The 20,200-nt window shown below is 52.3% G+C and overlaps 1 protein-coding gene across 1 annotated transcript in view; it reads left to right on the top strand.

Annotated features, from left to right (window-relative positions):
* Positions 1 to 4,403: 4,403 nt before the first annotated feature.
* The window catches only part of LOC309858003 (uncharacterized protein), a gene marked incomplete at its 5' end in the record, with an annotated part of 35,894 nt that continues 20,097 nt past the window's right edge, over positions 4,404 to 20,200 (top strand). The window contains 3 exons of the mRNA XM_082750686.1: positions 4,404 to 4,467; positions 9,377 to 9,550; positions 12,882 to 13,069. Of these exons, the coding sequence (XP_082606812.1) occupies positions 4,404 to 4,467; positions 9,377 to 9,550; positions 12,882 to 13,069 (426 nt within the window). The remainder of the gene's footprint in view (positions 4,468 to 9,376; positions 9,551 to 12,881; positions 13,070 to 20,200) is intronic.

Raw genomic sequence — 20,200 nt, 5'->3', positions numbered from 1 at the left:
TTTTATCCCCGGCATCCATCTGTTTTGCTCTCGTGGTCTCCCAGTGCCTGCCCCGCCTGCGGCCATCGGTTTTCAGCGTGCAGGACCCCATACCGGAATGAGACCTGTCAATCACGCCCATGGCATCTCAGTGCCCGTGGCCGGGGGACGCTCCCTATAAACCTGCGGGGGCCCGGGGAGCTGAGTCAGCACCACTCCCCCAGTGGGGAGATGATTTAGGGATACCACTCGAGGGAGGTATGTGGTCTGCAGGCACCTGGGTAGATTTACTACCCGCCAATACAGAGCCTGTCCTCGTATGTGCTGCCTCGGGAGAGCCCATTTCACTCTGTCCATCTCTGAGACAGTGACTTTGCCAAGATCCCCTTGGGCCGGCTCTTACCCGCCCCAGTCCGATACTCCCTTCCCACCAGGGTTCATTAAAACATAATGTGGGCTTCTTGATTATAAGCGTTCATCATAGAGAATTTGGAAAACACAGAAATGCATAAAGAAGACTATAAAAGTTGCTCATCAGTCCTGAATCCCAAATAACACAGGTCCTATTGGGGCATCTGTCTTTCTCCACACACACGTGTGCTTTTTGTATGTTAAAAACAAGGATCATGATGTGTATGCTATTTTGTGGTTTTTTAAATTAACTATGCAGGGAATTGTCTCATAATCACCCACATTTAATGATCAGAAGATCTTGAGAGCCTTGCGTGGTGTGAATGGATCACTAGCGACGCTGGAGGTTTGGGGGCCTGCTGTGTGGGGGCTCCTGGGGAAGTGCTGTGGGGCAGGCAGGCATGTGAGGGTTCCCGGGAGGAGGGTGATAGGGAGCACACTGGCTTGCTGTAGCGAGGCCGGAGCATCACAGCTGGCCAGCCGTGCTGAAGGAACAGTTGCGGGGTGCCGCTGAGGTCGGATCTGAATTGCTGCCCTCCCCATTTGCGGAACGGCACCAACCCAGGGCCTGCCCGCCCCCAGAGATGGGGGAGCCTTGCAGGACCCCAGGACTCCCTGAAGTGGGACACAGCCTTTTCCTGCATGCACCCGGGACGTTCCCCTCCGTCTCTCCACCACCAGGCCCCGAGGGAGGCCCTCCCCTCCCTTTCAGGCACTCCTGGTGCTGGAGCTCTTGTGTGGATGGGTTTAGAACTCGGCGGCCAGACGTTGGGGGTGTGATGAGAAAGATCACACGGGGAACCCCGATTTCCTGTGTTTCATGAAGGACAAATAAGATCAGAAAAGCCTGCCTGTCAAAGGTCTGTTGGGCTCAGACGCAAACACCAGTTACTGGTTGGGTACCTCTTGTGCTCGGGGATGCCTTTCACCTGAGTCTGGTGTATCTTGGAGTAGCCGCCGTGGGGGTCGGCTCCTTCTCTCTTGCGCCAGACGTCTGTACTGGGGATGAGGCTCTGCGGGGAGACAGAGGGCCCAGATGTGGCAGATTCCTGCATTTTTCTAGATTAAATGTGACATCCTCAGAGCCACTCACTGCCTGGCTGGGGTGCTCCTTCCACAGTCGTTCCATGGTCCTTGGGCCAGGCAGCCACCTGGGCTTCCCGTGGTGCTGGCAGGGAGAACCCTGGGTTGTCCATCCTTGGCGGCTGCCACGTTGCCTTCTGGGGTTGCCCAGGCCCGTGTCATAGGCCTGGCTCCTCCTGGAGGGCTCAGGCTGCATCCCCCAAAGCTGATCATGATGCCAGTCCTGCTTCCCTGGCCCCTACATGCCCCTGTTCCCACGGCTGTCCCTGGGACAGAGGCAGCTGGGGAAGGGTAGACAGCATAGGGCAAGGTGCAAAAGGAAGGAGTGGTCCACACGCGGGTGTGGGGACCTGTGGGACAGTGAGGGCGTGTGTACCCTGCCACCTCCTTGTTTTCGTTTTACCCTGCAGCCCTGTTGACCTGTGGCAGGAAGCTGTTTAAGGCCGGCCTTGCCCTTCATGCTTGGAGGTGGCTGATGGAGGGACAGAGCATCAGAAGGGTCATGTGCCTGCATCTTACGGTCAGAAAAGAATGACAGAGTGGCAGACTATGCGAGTTTGTTGGAACGAATTCATGTTGTCATCCTAACCCAGAGGAGAGCCTTCTATTCAACGCCTTGACCCCTATGTGTGTGTTGGAGGTCAGTTTTGGCAGTGGCCGGAGGTACAGATTCATTGGTCAGGGTGCCCATTGTTGGGGGTGCCGCACCGTGGCCTCCCCGATCAGATGCAGACCTGGGCCCCCTCATTCAGAGCTGCGTGAGTCTGCACACTCCGTTAAACTTTTTGGTCTCAGATTTCTCAGCTATAAAATGAGGGAAATTATTTTGGGTGAATTTTAAGATTCCTTCCAGCAAGAACATTCTGTAAATTGTGTGTAGTTAAAAAGCTTCAGCTGATACATACATACATATTATTTTGTAGTTTTCAAAATATTTTTAAAGATTTTATTTATCAGAGAGAGAGCACGCACACGCACGAGCACAGGGAGGGGCAGGCAGAGGGAGAGCCAGGCTCCCCGTGGAGCAGGGAGCCTGACGTGGGACTCAATCCCAGGACACCAGGATCATGACCTGAGCCCAAGGCAGACATTTAACCAACGGCCATCCAGGCGCCCCCCCCCCTGCCATTTTCAACTTACTAATCAGCTTTGTAATTTATCCACGTGTTTGTGGGATGCCGTCAGCTAATAACCCCGAGGTTTATGTCAGTGATGAGGTATGAGTGCCCCATCTCTGGTTGATAGACGAGGCCCTCGGGTTATTCTGATGGGTGGTTTTCTATAGGAAGGCCTGTTCTTTTCCTCCATGTTGGGATGCAGTCTGGAGTAATTCTGTCGTGTTGGTCGCACATTTATGGAGCAGTATTGAAACTGGAGTGGAAAGCATGTTAGGCATTAGCACTGTTATCGGTTTTGTAGGAGCTGAAACCGAGTGAGAGGGTTTTGGAATAATTGGGTAATCCAAGCGAATTAATCAAGAGGGGGAAAATATCAGTTTTGGCATCAGATGGAGAGAGCGTCGACTTCCACATCTGTGGTCTTTATGCATTTTAATCAAGTCTAAATTATGCTATTAAGATTTACTTTTGCTGCATTTACTTAGATGCTGTGACACAGCTGACTTTGTATTCATCTCTGGATACTTCTTGAAACGGGGAAGCATTCTCACGGTTTCCAGGGGAAGAGTTGCAAAAGAGTCACAAAGATGAACAGGTGACTCGTCCTTGGAGGGCTCCCAGCTCAGCACCCGTGGCGGTTGAGCTCTAGTTGGAGCACAGAATGGGTGGCTGGGAGGTTTGGAAGGTACCCAGATCCTCGGGAAGTCCGGAGGAGGCCTGGCGGGAGGGGCCAGGCTGAGGGCCGGGGAGGAGACGAGTGTTGGTGGCTCAGGCCTGTCCTGTGAGAATGCCAGCCCTGCCAGTCCTACATCCTTGGTTCTGTCCCTGAAATGTCGTCTGGCCTGCTGGGTGGCTCAGAGTCCATGCCTCCTCCCTGACCCTCCCGCCTCACCCCCCTGCAGCGTCTTGCACGGCGTCGTTCCCTGTGTGGCTTCCTTCTCCCCTGCTCCTCCCCGAGCCTCCATGAAGGGCTGTGGTCGGCCGGGGGATGGAGGACGCTCCGGGCGCTGTTCTAAGCAAGAAGCCAGTGTGGCACACGGCAGAATGCGGACATTCTGGGCTGATTGGAGTGGCTAGGTGTTGGCGGTGTGTGACAGTGTCCGTCACGGATGCAGGAAGGCTCCCAGCCTCGGAAGCACATATTTAGAGGCTCCTTTTCTTCTCTCTGTCAATGTAGGGTTCGATGACCTTCCGGTGTCCCTGAGAATGGCTTCAGGACACCCGGTGGAGGGCTTTTCCTTGAAAGGTCTGTCACCCAGTTTCACTGCCAAGACGGGTTCACGCTCCAGGGCCCTACAAAGAGGCTGTGTGTGAGACATCTCAATGGAACCCTCGGCTGGATCCCCAGTGATAAGCCCTTCTGTGCACAAGAAGGTAAAGTGCCCCCCTCGTCCGTGGAGGCTGCTCGTGGGGCTGTGGGGACCAGCCGCGTCAGCCCAGGGGCCCACCCCACATGCTGGCGGGAGAGCATTGTGGCCAGGCCGGGCGCAAAGGAGGCTCGGTGTCACAAGTCACCGTGTCCCTCCTCAACCTCAATGACGACCCAGGTCCTGGTTTCTGTCGAGGCAGGAGAGCAGCTCAGGTCACACCAGGGGTGCTCACTGCTGCGTCCCTAGCCAGCCGCGCACTCCCAGCCCCGGCGCCTGAGAAAGCAGAGTACGTGCTGCTCAGACTTGCCCGTGGAGGCAGGAACGTGTGGTACTCGGGAGATCCACTCAGTCACTGTCGCGTCTGTTCCAGGCGGGTTTTGATAGGGAGACAGGGCGGCACAGTGGGCATTTGTTTCCAGCAGTTACCCTATGGTCTCTCGTCATGGCGCGGTATCTGCCTACCTCTGGCAAGCGTGGCGGTGTCTGCTCTGTGTGGTTCATGCTGCGTGGGTGTGTGTGAGTTTAGAACACTGCTCAGAGGTTACCTGGCGGCGGGCAGGGGGCTGACTGTCTCCGCGGCAGGTTGGGCTGACGCAAGGGAGGCAGTGCCGGTGCGGGCAAGGGCTCCGTCTCTCCCCACCACCCCTGACCGTGGGTGTGGATGGAGCTTTCCTGACCTTGACAGCTCACTGTTTTTCGGAATTAGCATAGACCGTGTTTATGGAAGTCTTCGAAGCACCGAACTCGACTGTCACTGAGCATAGGCAAAGGCTTCCCCAAGCTGAGAGCATGCGTGGTCTCTGCTTTTATTTTTGAGGTCTTTTTCTAAAAGAGTCAAAATTAAAACAAAGAAGTAAAGTGAACTAAATCACACAGAGAAGGACAGGTGTGTGTGTGACAGGTGGAATCTCAACAACAAAACAAATGAACAAGTAAGAGAAGCGTTGGAACGAACATGGGAGTGGTGGCTGAGCAGGGCTGAGAGAGCTCCAGCTGTGAGGTGGGTCGCAGGAAGGAACATGCGCCCGGGAGTACTGTCTGTGGTACTGTGACCATGGTGTGTGGGGACAGACGGGGACACCCCTGGCGGCACTGTCGGAAGTTCTGAAATATGGAATCACCGTGGTTATGCCTAATAGCAAGAGGGCATGGTTGGTCAAGTATCCTTCAATTAATAATGGTCAGCGTCACCATTCAGAACGGGTGCTATGGGCCTCGGGTGGATGCTGTGTAGGGAAGGTGGCTCCCTGTGTTGCAGGTAGGAGTCTGTGTCCCTTGATACAGATGCTTCTCTATATTTATTGAGACAGGCATGTGGTTTTTCCTCTTTAACTTTGCAGCCTTGCAGGTTACACAAGCTTTCTCTTGAAAAATCAAAACAAATTTTGAAAAGGATTTTAGAAATAAATGAATATTTTCTGCTATGCGCAGCCCATGCAGGCTGTGGTTTCCATAAGGTTTCAGTAATGAAAAGTTTATTTGGTTTTGTAGATCAACTTCCCTGATAAATCCTTTGGCCCAAGATACTCAGCATTTAAAACCCAGACAGGCTCAGGAACATATCAGCAATAGTAGAACACGCAGGCTCCGCGAATATTGCCTGGAGACAAAGGCCTTCTATTGTTTTATCATCCTGGGAAACAGAGAGCTTATCTAAAAGACAACCTCTTGCCAGTCCTGTCCTAACTACCTAATGAAGTATGCCCCAAGTTAGAAGGCCTTCATCTCCCCTTGCTCACTGTGTCTCAGACACATGGACCCTCCTGTGTGTGTCTGTGTGTTTAAAAGATTTTATTTATTATTTATATGTCAGAGAGAGAGCGTGCAGGAGCAGAGGGAGAATTAGACACTGTACTGAGCCAGGAGCCCGATGCGGGACTTGATCCCAGGACCCTGGGACTGAGCCAGCCAGGTGTCCCCCTCCTGTGTGTGTGTTTTTTTTTTTTTAAAGATTTTTTATTTATTTATTTGACAGAGAGAAATCACAAGTAGATGGAGAGGCAGGCAGGCAGAGAGAGAGAGAAGGAAGCAGGCTCCCCGCTGAGCAGAGCCCGATGCGGGAATCCATCCTAGGACCCTGAGATCATGACCTGAGCCGAAGGCAGCGGCTTAACCCACTGAGCCACCCAGGCGTCCCCTCCTCCTGTGTGATTTTAAGGACACTCGTGTTCTCCTGGCTTTTGCACTTACTCTCCCTCTGCCTAAAGCTGTCTTCTCCCAGATCTGCTCGATAAGGCCACCTTGCCATGTGGCCCTGCATCATAAACATTATCTCCTCAGGGTGCCTGTCCCATGCACCCAGATTCCAGGGGCCCCTGGTAGGTCCCTGTGACCTCAGCACCTGTTCCTCCTCATGCGAGCAGCAATCACTGCATGTTAGTCTCTACCTCGCAGATTTACTAACTTGTTAGCGGCCTTCTCCATGCAGCGAGGGTAGGATTCCTAACTCTCCGTGCCCAGCGCTTGCAGCTGGGTGCTCAGCGAGTCACCAGTGGACAGATGGATGGTTGGATGGATGAATACCGGGTGTTATAAATGCAGGGGTAAACAAAACCCAACACCATCCTTTACAGCGAGGCTTCCAGCACCTTTCCTGTGTGGATATGAATGCTGTGTCTCCAGGGTCGATTACGTAGTTATGTTCCTGGAAACACTTTTTAGGGAGAATGGGTGTCAGAGTTGGCACTTGAAGGAATCAGGTTCATGTTCACATATAACTGGCATTTAAAAAGGCCAGTAAATATTGGTCGTGGTATGTATTCTTAGAACTTTGCCTTTTCTGCTCCTTAGGACTCTGCTCTATGCTAACTAATGTCATTGAATAATTTGTTCTTAGGTATAACTGTGTAATATCACCTTAATATCCCCTCTTTGACTTGTTTCTATTAAATCCCCTATTACACGAGCAGGACTCAGATGCAGCGATGCAGTGGTCTGGGGAGAAAGGATGTCTCAAAGTGGAAGCTTTGCACCCTCTCAGCTGTATCCCCAAAGTGCCCGTTTGTGTCTGTCTGTGTCGGGTTTGATCACATCCCCACTCCTGCCAGAGTCAGATACCGATGGAGCTTTATCTGTCATCCTTGGTAATGGCATTTTTGGAGCGGCTTTTAAACATTCTTCTGGCTGACGGGATGCACTCATACTGTAGGAAATTTCTCTTATTTCTGTTTGAAACTTCAGAACTGATGAAGATTATATGTATTTGTTTTGGGGCACTAAAGATCCTGGCTTCTCTGTTTCCATAGACATGAAGTGCATAGTCACGTCCGGCTAAGGATGGCCTGGCTGGGCCAGGCTCGTCTTCCTATCTCCCCTCCTCTGGTGGGGGGCTCAGGCGCCAGACGCCAAGGGTAGGATCATAGCTCAGCTTTGGGGGGCCGACTTCTGTGAAGCTACTGCTGGTCTGTTTTGTTCTGTCCTTTATCTGGGCCACAGCCCTCCTGGCCTCCTGGCCATAGCTCCGGTGCCTGCTCCCAGCTCCCTGGTCAGTGCGAGTCTCTGTTCCATAGCAGCCAGTCCCCATGGTGACTCCATCATGAGCAGAACTTGGGAGGCCGTAGTGCCCTGGGATCCTTGGGCCATGTGCCCCGTGGTGGCCCCCAGCTCCTGGCTGTGGACAGAGGCATCTGGTCAGGAGTTCAGGGCACTCTGTGTGAGTGACTGCTGCTTCTGCACAGCCAGTGACCACACACTCACGGGCCGCAGTGTCCCTTCTGTCCACTGGCTTTACTCACTGACGCTGGCTGCCTGCTAAGGACCTGGGTCAGCTCCCGGAGAAGTCGGAAGCCAGTCAGGGGAACGGTGGCTTTGTCGCGTAAATCAGCAACATGGGGTTAGTTGGCAGCTGGGGTTTTACAGAGGGGCGCCTGGATAAAGGTGTTTTTATTTGCTCTGAGTAATGCCTGCGTTAGCACTACTGAGAAACGTGATTTCCCGTTTCCATTAAGAAGGCAGCAGTGGTGCCAAGTTGTCACTTGCCTTGTGACTCCAGTCAGGATCATTCTGGCATTGACTTTGGGGGAATTTGTCTATTCTGGTAGAAAAATTTTTGGTTAAACGTGAGAGGTTGGAAACCCCTTTCCACAGTTTGAAACTCAAAAATAAGAGGTCGAACTAGAACCACAACAGTTTTCCATCAAGGACGCTTCCTGCTGAAATTTGCAGACAGAGGGTTGATGGGGTTGTCCCGGGGCTCCATGGCCGCACTTCCTCGACATTTCTTTGCCAGCCACGTGTGGAGTCCCGGAGTTCCAAGGGCATGTGGGAGAATGCAGGGGTGCAGTCCCTGCTCTCCAGCTAATCTGGAGATGAAGGCAGATGCCACGCCCAAGCTTTGACTTTGACCCCGCGAAGAGGTCATCCTGTTTTCTAGAGTCTGTTGTCAGATTCTTCATTGGTCCCTGTAAACCCAGCCCCAACCCTACATCAAAACTCCTGGGATGTGCTTTTTAAACCCACCTGTGTTCCCGGCCATGGGCTGCTTGGGTCCCTTCCCTCCGCAGCCTCAGGACTCCTGGGCTCAGGCCTCAGAGCCAGCAGTTCATGGTCAAGTCTCCCACCATTCCAACCATATGGCTGATTCAGAAGGCTTTCGGGAGTGGCTGAGAAACCCAGTCTTACAGCATTGAGATACTCTTGGAGAAAGTTTCTGTGATTGTCGAAATGCTGTGCTTGGATTTTGCTTCATTTTTAAAACTTGCGAAGCTTGGAGCGCAACCCCTCTGTACGCCTCCGGGGATGGCTGCACAAGGTTATGTGGGGACACACGCGGAATTGGGAGGAGACCATGTTCGAAGTGGAGGGTTATAATTTATCCACTGTATTTTATCTCTCAATCACGTTCTGTGTGGACTTCCTGTTCCTGCGCCCCTGATGCTGGGCTACAGACCCTTTCCGAGTCTGTATTCTGCTCCCACCTGCTTCCAAGAAGCAGGTCACCTACCTGTGGGGGGCTGTGTGGTGTTGGTGGTTGCATGTGCTTCCATGTTATTACCCGCGTGGAGCAGATCCGGTAGGAGGGAGGTGCCGGCCGGTGTGGCCCCAGCTTGTCCCCACTGTTCTGCAAGGCCTTTTTTTTTCTTCTGCCCCAAGGCAGAGGCGGTAGGCTGGGTGGAACCACTTAGCAGGTCATTGTGAGCCCCTAGCTCTGTCCTTCCTCTCTTAGTTCCAAAATCGCCTGAGGCTCCACTGTGAGGTGTGAAGGGTTCCAGGCTGGAGGTGAAGCTCCTTTCATGGCTGGATTGGGACATCTTGTCCTCAGTCCCCTCCAGACCAGGGGCTAGCAGTCCGTGTGCGAGGGCGTTTTATCACAGGGAAGCCTGAGGCCAGGTCCGAAAAGAAGAGCTTTGTGCCAAGCTGGGAAGCACAACAGGCTGAAATTTAAAAAAATAACGTGTCCATTTTACACCTTTGCAGATTGCCGTATCCCTCAAATCGACGATGCTGAGATTCATAACAGGACATACAGACACGGAGACAAGCTGATCGTCACCTGTCACGAGGGATTCAAGATCCGCTACCCTGATCTGTACAACATGGTTTCTCTGTGCCGTGATGACGGGACGTGGGACAACCTGCCGCTCTGTCAAGGTAGGGGCGCGGGCTGGGAACACGTGTGTGTCTCTCCACTGGGACGTGGAGGGAAGCAGGGCCCACCGGCTCTGGCCTTGGCATCCGCACACCCTCCCTGCGGTCCCCAACAGCCCCTCGTGCCCACCGTGAGAGCCCAGACCAGAAGAGCCCTTGTTCTTGAGCATGTTGACTTCTCCTTCACACCGAGAACCAAAAGTCTTTTAAGAAATAGGCATTTTGTAACCAGGCTGTGAGCACGATGATGAACTATGGCATTTTTAATGAAAACAGCAGAACGTTTATACTTATTTCAGTGGTGGTGAGGGTAGATTAAAGACGCATCTTTACAGAGGCTATTTTTTCTTAACGTTATCCATTTTTATAATGCATGAGGAGCAGAAAAATAATCAAATTCAGATTTTATCCAAACTACCCAGTAAATAAGAATCCTCTTGCCTTTTTAACATTTGCCTGGGCCAACACGGAGGACCCTGTTTGTGAAAATAAGTCCTTCCGTGCACATTAATTCTGATTTTATTTTCTTGACATGTGACTTGAAAGCCAGTGCATAATTCATTCTTCGGGGAGGAGGCTTGTTTGCGCCGGAGCCTTGGCGTGTTCCGGTTGAGACGAATGCTAGCGCTGGGCTCTAGGTCATGGCTGGCAGGCTCTGATATTACTCTGCGTGCCCCGGGGTCGGAAATGAATTATTTCCTTCTGTGAGGGCTTAAGAGTCCTACATGGCCCTTTGCAGAAACAGAGGCTCTGGATCGGGAGGACCAAGGGCGGCCAGGCCACCCCTTTGTGAGCTTCTCTGCTCAAACTCCCTGTGCCACGTAGCCTGCACAGATGACATTTCCAGGGATACATGTGCTTTGGGGGCACTTCTCGGGAGGCTGTGGAGAGTTGTCACCGTGATCTGAGGTTGGGCTGAATATTCACGTGAACATTACCAACGACTGGTCCCTTTCCTTCCCGGGGCCAAGAACGCTCCCTCGGATGCCAGCCCCCTCTGCCTTCATGAATCCTGCATCCCCCACTGTCCCCTGTTCTCCTGCCCTTTCTAGAGATTTCTCCCTCTTAGGTCTTGCAAATTCCGTGCACCTATTTACGAGTTCTTTTGGTCCCTATTATTTCTTAAGAAATGCCCGAGGGTGGCATCCTCATCATGGGCTCAGGTGTGGCCTCCTGCTCTGCTCTGTCCACCACCCTGCGCTTGCATCTCAGAGCGTCGCCCAGAGCCGGCTGGCTGCTCTCGGAAGGTGCCCTTCCCCGGATAGCACCGTCACCCACACCACCCTCCCTCAGGGCATGTCCCCTGCTCTGTGCCCTGAACTCATCTCCATGCAGAGGCAGGTAGGGGCCTGGCTGCCCAAGCAGTGACTGCCCAACATGGCATGGGCGTGAGGGGTCTGGCGGCATTAGATGGCCTGACACCTCGGAGCGCCACGGGGAGCATGACTGGCCCTTAGCATGACGTCTCGTCCTGTGGCTTTTCTTTGCACTTCCAGATCCGGGGGAGAGAGCCTGACAAGCTGGCTCGCCATTGCCTGGAAGTGTAAATAGAGGTTGCACCAAGCTATTGTGTCAAAGCCTGGTGTCTGCTGCCATGCTTGGGATGGGCTGTCCCCAGCCAAGGAGCATGTCTCTCTTTCCCTGGTTTACTACTGCAGTTACAACCCCTTCTGGCTTCTTTTGGGGCAGGCAAGCAGGCGGGCATGTTCCAAGGCCATGTTTTCCTTGGGAACTTTGTGTTTTGGAGAGCAGTGTCCAGACGCACCTGCTGTTCACTGTGGGTCTGTCCATTTTATATTCAGGGGACTCCAGCTTCTCTGTGGGAGTGGCCAGGAATGACACTCCTTCTTGGGAGGAGCCGCAGGCACTGTCCCTTGTGCCAGCTCATTTGAACAGCACTTAGGGACTCTGATACGGTCAGTTGTTCATGTTGACGTGCTTGTCTTACTTTTCTCAGTCACGGATTCTGTTTATTCCTGAGTCCCAATCTCCCCCTCCTCCCCGACACTTCACTTTTCCTGTGAACACAGTTCATGTTCAGCTCAACGGGTAAATCCTTCCAGGCCGTGGAGAAAGGATGTGGCCACGTGTCTCAGATGTGGCCTGTGTGGTAGTAGGCCCGTGGATCTCTGTGGCACGGGACACTGTCAGCCCCAAAGGGAGCATTTCCCTAAGTTCTGCATGCCAGGGCTGCCCTGGCCTCTCTGGTCTCACGCCGAAACATCGATCCCACGTACCAGCTCACTGACCAGGGCAGTCGGCGGAGCATGAAGCCGTTCGAGGCTCAGAATGTCAAAGCAAGCCAGCTCGGGAGCAGAGCTCAGACACCTGCTGCCATGGGCATGCTGTGATCCGTGCTCGGCGACTGGAAGGGAGAGTCGGGATTTCCATTATAAGTTATTTACTTCACACACAATTAGTTCTCCGCGGGAAGAGCCCCAGCTCTGCAGAGTCATTATTTCCTCTAGTGAGACCACTGACCCCGACAGGAAATGCCAGGATCGCAGCGGGGGCCACACAGAACGGGATTCTGTGCCCCTGGGAATGTTCCCCAGGCACAGGTTTCAACACGGAAAAGCAGCTTCCGTTTGGCAGAAGCAGAAGTGTGGGAACACAGACAGCATGGAGAATTCTGGGTGTGCGTGGGGGCTTGCGACACCCAGCCCCATGCCTGCCGTGCATGTCCTTGGGCTCTGCGCAGACCCTGACCAGGAGCTCCTTGGGAGGGGGCCCAGTGGGGTGTATTCTGAGACACCCTTTTTCTGGGTAGTTCTCAAGGCTGAGAACCATGTCAAGTGCACCTAAAATGCAAATTGATCTTCACGTAGCATCACACGGGGTCCGCAGGCCCCTGCCTCACAGTCCAAGCAGGGGAAGGGTGTTTTTGCTGCCACCTCCTCAGACCCCCCAGGTGTCCCCATTGTTGAAACAGTTGGGGTGTATGTTTGCTGCACAGCACCTCAGTGCTTCTCACCCCCAGGAGCATGTTAGCATCACCTGGGGAGATTTAAAAAATTCGGGGTGCCCTGGCTGTGCATAGACCTAGGGCTCGCAGCCAGGATTGTGTTGCTTAAAGGTTCCCGGATGATTCTGAGGTGTGTCTGGGGCTCCCTGATCCCAGCTGTACCCCCCTCACTTCCTCCCTCTTCCCCTGGGCCTCTCTGTGTGGTTTGCAAGCATGACGCCAAATTCTGCGACATGAATCGAACAGGAAAGTGGTTACGGGCGTCTGGCTGAAGAGCCCTTGGTGGCGGGCAGGGGGCCAGGGTTTTGCGGGTCTCGTTGGTGCAGAGGGGACCAAGTGCGACCGTCCCTCCTCTTTTCCTCGCCACAGGCTGCCTGAGACCTCTTGCCTCTTCCAATGGCTACGCGAACATCTCCGAGTTGCAGACCTCCTTCCCCGTGGGGATGTCATCTCCTACCACTGCTGCCCTGGGTACAAGTTGGAGGGGGCCGAGCACCTCGAGTGCCTACACAGCCTCATCTGGTCGACCAGCCCACGCCGGTTCCTTGCTCTGGAAAGTAATGTGTCCACTCTTCAGGAGGGTGACTCACAGTTACAGCGGGTGCTCCTGCGGGAGGTGATGAGCTGGGAATCCTGGTCAGCGCAACTCCCCTTCCTTTGAGTGCACACGGCCCTGAGCTGGGCCATGAGGCTGGTCATCCCCCAAGAGGCAGGACCTACAGCTAGTCGTAAAACGGGCTTCCCCCGTCTGAGGCTGAAGGGCATGAAAGAGAGGCGCTTCAGGCATCAGAGGTTAAACCGTAAAATATTGCCAAGTTAAGTGAAATGTCCTAAAAAATTAATTTTCTCTGCACGAAATGAAAACAGACTGTATTATGGCGTCATTCATTTTCTCCTTGCTTTATTGTGTTGTCCGTGCTTCTCCCTGTTCCTGTGCATTTTATGGCTGGGCTTGAGCCGTGGCTGGCACACGCTGGGAAGCCTGGAGCTGAGGGCTCCTTTCTTCCTGTTCTCCTCGAATGTGTGTCATTTCCCTGAGCAGTGGTTCGCAGTAGTGAGGGGACAGGGCATCCAGGGACAGCAGCAGGTCGGGGTCTGAGGGGTTTCCTGCTAGCGAAGGTGGGCATACTGGTTCAGCTCTCAGTTTCATGTGGGTCTTGAAATTATGACTGACGCACACACACTGATTTGCATGTGGGCCTCTGAGCACAGCGTGCAGGACGGGTCTACGAGGGGGAAGAGGAAAACAAAAGCAGGCTCCAGTTAGGAGGCCCCTGGAGCTTTTCCTGGAAACAAGACACGACCACATGACGTTCTTTCAAGGGTGTGCATGCAGCAGGGAAGACGCCGCTGGACCATGGGTTGTGTGGAGTGCTGACAGCCAAAAGAGGCCAGGGGGGCGTCCTAAAGCAGTGCTGGGGGAAGGGCAAGTGGGGGCCCCTGGGACAGCAGCAGGCATGCTCTCGTGAGTCCGGCCCCCACCCGTCCCAGGTCCCTGGGGTTGGGCCTCCAGTGCATGTGTCAGGTAAGACACGGTATGCCTGGTAAAAGCTGAATTTCAGATAAATGACAAATCATTTCTTAATTTGAGCGTACTCTCAATATTGCATGGGACTTAACTCATTTGTTAAATTCTCAATTCAAATATAACTGAGCACCCAGTACTTTCACCTGTTAACTCTGGGGACCCTCACCTGCAGGGATGCGGTGTCCCCCATGTCCAGAAGTGCAGGCAGGTAGAGGTGAGCCTGGGCCATAAGGAAAGGGGCTCCTCTGGGCCTGGGGGTGTCTCGTTGCTCAGAAAGCCAGAACTAGATTGGGTGGACGGTGTCATGATTACGATTCTATCAGTCCAAGATGCCTGTTTCAAGATTTTGACAAGTTTTGTTTAAATGTTTTTCAATCGGTTACCTTCCGATAAGCTTCATTTTGAAGCTTTGAGAGCTGTTTCTGTGGAGTCTGGAGGATCTGCAGGGAGCAAATGAAACAGACCCTAGTGTTAGTAGCTGGTAGCTAAGGTTGGAACATAGAACTGGAGTGTAGCCTCGTCCTCCGCCAGCAAGGGCTATGGCCAGAGTGACCGCTGCCACAAAGGCCACAGTGGCCTTTCCTCTGAGGTTTTGGTGTGCGAGTGTGTGCATGCATGGCTGCGTGCATGTGTGTGTGTGTACACATGCACATGTACACATGTATGTACACCATGTGTATGTGTTTAATAATCCTCGCATGTCTGCTCTCCCTGTAAAGTATCTGGTGGAAGCACTCGTGGGATCTTGAACTGCTAACTGGGCAAAGATGCCAAAACTGTGATTCAGAACCAAGAGGCACAGCGCCGACTGAAGGATTTTTGTGTTTCGAGACTTGATAGAAACGGGGCCAGGTTGAACGATGGTTCGGGGTACCAGGCAAGGATTCATGGAAGATTATCCAGATGCATCGATGTTGCTGTTTCCTCAGCCTTACTGGAATCATATGCGGCCTTTGAAAGGAGGAGTCATGCTGTCACGGGGCACCCGTTGTCATCCCCAGGGACTCTGCCCCTTGCCCTCTGTCATCTGGTTCCCCCTTCAGTTTCCCATCTTTCTTAGCACACAGTCTGATTTTTCTTGATGTCCCAGGGAAATCCACTGCATGGTGCTGGGAAGCATGGAGCCTTCAGGGGCTTTTAAATGTAGGGGTGATCTGCCCCCTGAGCACCTGGGTCTGGTTGGCTGTGCCAGGAAAGTGGTTCCCTCCCGTTTTGGGGCTCCCCGGGACCCACCAGTGCGTCGGCTGTGGTCCCCACCCCAAGCCTTCTCCACACCCACCAACAGCCAGGAGATGGGGTCCCCAAGTGGGTCGGGAGGCAGCGTGCAATGTTGAGCAAGAGCGTGGACTGACGTCTGACTGGTTGGGCTCACATCGTAGGTTCCCACACGATGGCTTTGCCGTGGGGTGCATCACTTAGCTCTGTCAGCCCTGTTCCCTCACCTGTCACATGGGGCAGATGGTCATCGCTCCTCCTGACACCGTGAGAATCCAGCATGGACATCACACATTTAGGGAGGCTTGTGGCACATGCTGGGTGTTCCCTCCAGGGCCACTGTTATCATTCTTCTTGGAATTCTGTGCAGAGGCACATTAAGTAAATAAGTGAGAACCTGGGCGTGGCCATGTGAGCCCAGTACCCACACTTCTGTGCACACTCGGGATCGTCCAGGGTGTTCTGGTGCTCGCGTGGAAGGTGAATCCCACGTGTCAGGAGGAGGTGCTCAGCAGCACCAGTGATGCCATTGGTTCTGAGAGCTTAGCATGTGGCCAGAGGGTTGATGTGGCAAGCCACTTAGCGCCTTGTGAGGCAGGCGCTGGTTTTGACGCACTTCACAGATGGGCCAGCCTGGGCTTGTAAAGTTCCAGAAACTCAGCAAGTGACATAGCTGGGAAACGGGTGCACTGGGACCTCGACATGGGTCCCTGTCCTGTCAGAGCTCGCGCGTGTTATCGTCAGGGTGCGTCACCTAACTAGCTTGTTCTGATCACTTTGCAGCCTCGTGGGCAAGCAGTGTGATGTTTTTATAACCTTTTCTTGCAGAGTCAAACAATTTGGAAGCACTAACACGTAGGAAGGGGTTCATCTTTCTAGACTGGCTGCTGACCCTGTGGAGCTCTCCACCTCAGGGGATGTGTGGCGGACAAGAGCCGCTCACTGCCCCCCTGGCACCCCATGTCCCCATCATGGTGCAGAGCCTGGCCAGGCTTGTGTCTCCTCTCACAGGCCCGGATGGACACCTCAAGGGTGACATGACGTGTCCGGACGCTCCATCTCTTTGGCTATGGCGGCTCTTTCTGCCATGTGGGGCCTCCTGTCCTCCATGGGCCGCGGGGCATCTTCTGAGATCAGGCCTCTCTGGCACTGGCATCAGGCAGCCCCACACACATGTCAGCAAGCCCAGAACGGATGCCTCGCTTTGTGACGGAGTTTATGCTTTGAAAGGAAAAGCTCTGGCGGCTTCTTCAAAGGTACGGGTTGTGTTTTCTGATGTCTGTGCGCTTGTACTGAGAGTAGACGCCTCTGGAGCCTGTGTTCCCTGCAGCTGAGCTGGGGGCAGTGGATAAAGCAACAGAAATCATGAGGTCTTGAACCAGGTTGTTGGTCTATCCTTCAAAAATAGATGTGTGCGTATAAATGTACTTGGCCAGAGCCCCACGCGTCCCCGTGTGCCAGCCTGGCTCACTGCGGCCTCGGGAGTTGTCATCCCTGTGCAACGTCCATTCTGCCTTCATCCCTTTCTGTCTCTTTCACACACACACACACACACACACACACACACACACACACACACACACACTATGGAGTATTATGCCTCCATCAGAAAGAATGAATACCCAACTTTTTATCAACATGGATGGGACTGGAGGAGATTATGCTGAATAAATTAGTCAAGCAGAGAGAGTCAGTTATCATGGTTTCACTTACTTGTGGAGCATAAGAATAACAGAGAGTACATTGGGAGAAGGGGAGGAGAATGGAATGGATTTGGGGGAAATTGGAGAGGGAGGCAAACCATGAGAGACTGTGGACTCTGAGAAACAAACTAAAGGTTTTGGAGGGGAGGAGGTTGGGGGTTGAGTGAGCCTGGTGGTGGGTATTAAGGAGGGCATATATTGCATGGAGCACTGGGTGTGGTGCATAAACAATGAATCTTGGAACACTGAAAGAATTAAATTAAATTAAAAAAAAAAAGAGTGTGTGTTTCTGTGTCAAGGTCATGCTGCCCTGATTATGATGGCTTTGCAATTTATCTTGAACTCTGGGACTGTGATGCCTTCAGCTTTGTTCTTCTTTGTCAATATTGCTTTAGCTATTTGGGGTATTTTGTGGTTCCATACAAAGTTCAGGATACTTCAATCTAGTTCTGTCAAAAGTATTATTGGTATTTTGATAGGGATTGCACTGAATCTCTAGATGGCTTTGGGTAGTATCCACATTTTAATATTAATTCTTCCAATCTGTGAGTATGGTTTATCATTCCATTTATGTGTAAGTAGTGGTAACTTCTTAAAAAAACATGCTGGATAGCAACTGTATCAGGATTCTCCAAATGAAAAGAGTCAAGGGATTGGCTTATGGGATGTGGGGTTGGCACATGAAAATCCATAGGATAGGCCATCATTCTGGAGACTCAGGTGGGGTTTGATGCTGTGGTCATGACCCACAGAATTCTTTCCTCTTTGAGAAACCTCAGTTTTTGCTCTTAAGTCCCTTTGGCTGATTGGATGAAGCCCATCTCCATTATTGAGAACAATCTCTTTCATTTCAAGTCAACTTATTGTTGTTATTAACCACATCTACCAAACAACTTCACAGCACCACCTGGATTGTGCCTGAATAAATAGGTGGGTCCTAGACCCCAACTAAGCTGACACATAAAACTAACCATCATATAGCCAGTGAGGAAAAATGATATTTCAAGTTACTGACTAAAATCAGCATTAATTAATAAATTAGCATGAATAAAATCAATGAAGTTTGAAGAGCTACCTTTCTCACAATTTGAAGTTCTGAAGAAGCACTCCACCATCAACATATTCTTGGGCCCTCTCAGCGAAACTAAATTTTCCCCAAGACAACCAAAGACCATCATGAAATAGTTATCTTGGGACATGTTTTCTGCCAAAATTCAGTCAATTCCAAATAAGATTTTTGTGTCAACCTCTTCTCCCTGGTTTATGCAGCTGCTTGAGCAAGTAAAGAGGACAGAGTACATGTCTCAGGAAAGTAACATCCGCCTCCTTTTGGGTGATTTGTTGCAGGGTCCTTTGCATTCTTTTTCTCGGGATCAATATCACCCAATTAAACTCGTGTTGACAGAAGCATGTTTCTCTGTCCTTGTCTCTGGTGTCAATGAGGCTATACAAGGAAATGTTTTTCCCTGAAAGACATTCACCTTTTCCCCCTCTTTTGCCTCAAAAGCTGACTACTATGTTTGCTAGCACTTGGCATTGCTGTAAAAATGCCCTGAGAATAAAATTGATATGGTTGGCTTCATTTAGCTGTAGGGATAAGAAATAACTACATGGTGTGGTTGGAGGTGCTGAAGTTTGGCAAAGGTTAGAAACCTTCACAGGGATAATTGAAGGGCATCCTCATCAAGATCCCTATGAAGATGAAAAAGACCCAAACAACTTCTGGCTGGCTGCTCATCCAGGCAAAGACGGAAAGGTGGGAGACTGTGGCTGCCAAAGACCTTCCCTGATCATGGCAGATTTCCTGAATTTTCACTCTATGGATGAAAGGTTAGGTGACTCCATTATTAGACAGAAAAAATAGAAAAACTGACTTTAACTTAACTGCTTTACACACCACAAAGTGTCAGAATGTCAAGAATCAGAAAACCATTTGAATTTACTTTATTGATTCAAAAGATGTTTTGTTATATAATTAATTAAATTAGGCACTTTGGACTAAGCGAGAACCTAGCACCTGCTCGATATGGAAGTCAGTTAGATCCATTAAATGTCTAGGGTGCCTGAGTGGCTCAGTGTTAAGCCTCTGCCTTTAACTCAGGTCGGGATCTTAGGGTTCTCGAGGCCTGCATCAGGCTCTCTCTCAGTGGGGAGCCTGATTCCCCCCTCCCCCGCCCTTTGCCTGTCTCTATGCCTACTTGTGATTTTTCTCTGTTAAATAAATAAATAAAATCTTCTTAAAAAATTTAATGCAATCCCTAACAGAATTCCATCAGCAGTTTTCACAGAGCTGCTCGAAACAGTCCTAAAACTTCTATGGAACACAAAGACATTTTGTGTTTCTTTTTTTTCTTTTTTTTTATTAACATTTTTTAACTTATTTATTTGACAGAGAGAGAGAGGGATGACAAGTAGGCAGAGAGGCAGGCAGAGAGACAGAGGGGAAAGCAGGCTCCCTGCTTCCGAGCAGAGAGCCTGATGCAGGACTTGATCCCAGGACCCTGAGATCATGACCTGATCTGAAGGCAGAGGCTTAACCCTCTGAGCCACTCAGGCGTCCCAGACATTTTGTGTTTCTATGGAACACAAAATTTCTATGGACACAAAGAGGCGGGACCACAGCAGCAGCCCTTCCTCCCCACGCTGCTGGAAGTGCAGGGGTGTCCACACCCGCTAGGGGCATCAGAGGGCCGGCCCGGAAGTGCCTTAAGTATCCAGGCCAGCCGGCCGCATGGGATGGGCGCAGCCGGAAGTGCGGGCAGGACGCCGGAAGTGCCGGAAATACGCCGGCAACGTCCGCAGGCGCTCACAGGGAGCGTGGCAAGCTGCGGAGCAGGATGTCCCTGAGGCGCCCGGCCGGCCTGCGCCCAGCCGCCTGCTCCCCCAGGCCGGCTGCCAAGGCGCTGAGAGAGCTCGGCTAAGGACACCCCACGCCTTCCAGCTCAGCCCGTTGAATCACCCCGTGACTCTTTTTCGAGCCCCGCGTTGGTGGGTGTCACGGGCGGCTGCGCACTTCGCCTCCATTGGCGTGGCTGAGGCGGCAGAGCTGGGCTTAGGTCCTGCGGCCTGCGGGATGGACTTGCTCCAGAGTCTGCAGAGCCCACGCCCCCGAGGCCGCGAGAGACGGGAAATGCGTGCGCCCGGTATGCTGACGGCTCTGCGCGGTGCTCCCTGATTCTGAGGAACTGCCGTCCAAGGTGGGTGTGCGCCGGACCTTCCACTGCTCTCACTGGTGTCCAGCT

Source organism: Mustela nivalis, assembly GCF_964662115.1.
Source record: "Mustela nivalis genome assembly, contig: HAP1_SCAFFOLD_1710, whole genome shotgun sequence".
In the NCBI taxonomy this organism is placed as follows: Eukaryota; Metazoa; Chordata; class Mammalia; order Carnivora; family Mustelidae; genus Mustela; species Mustela nivalis.
The sequence above is the reverse complement of the archived record's forward strand: the minus strand, read 5'-3'. Positions and strand labels throughout refer to the sequence as shown.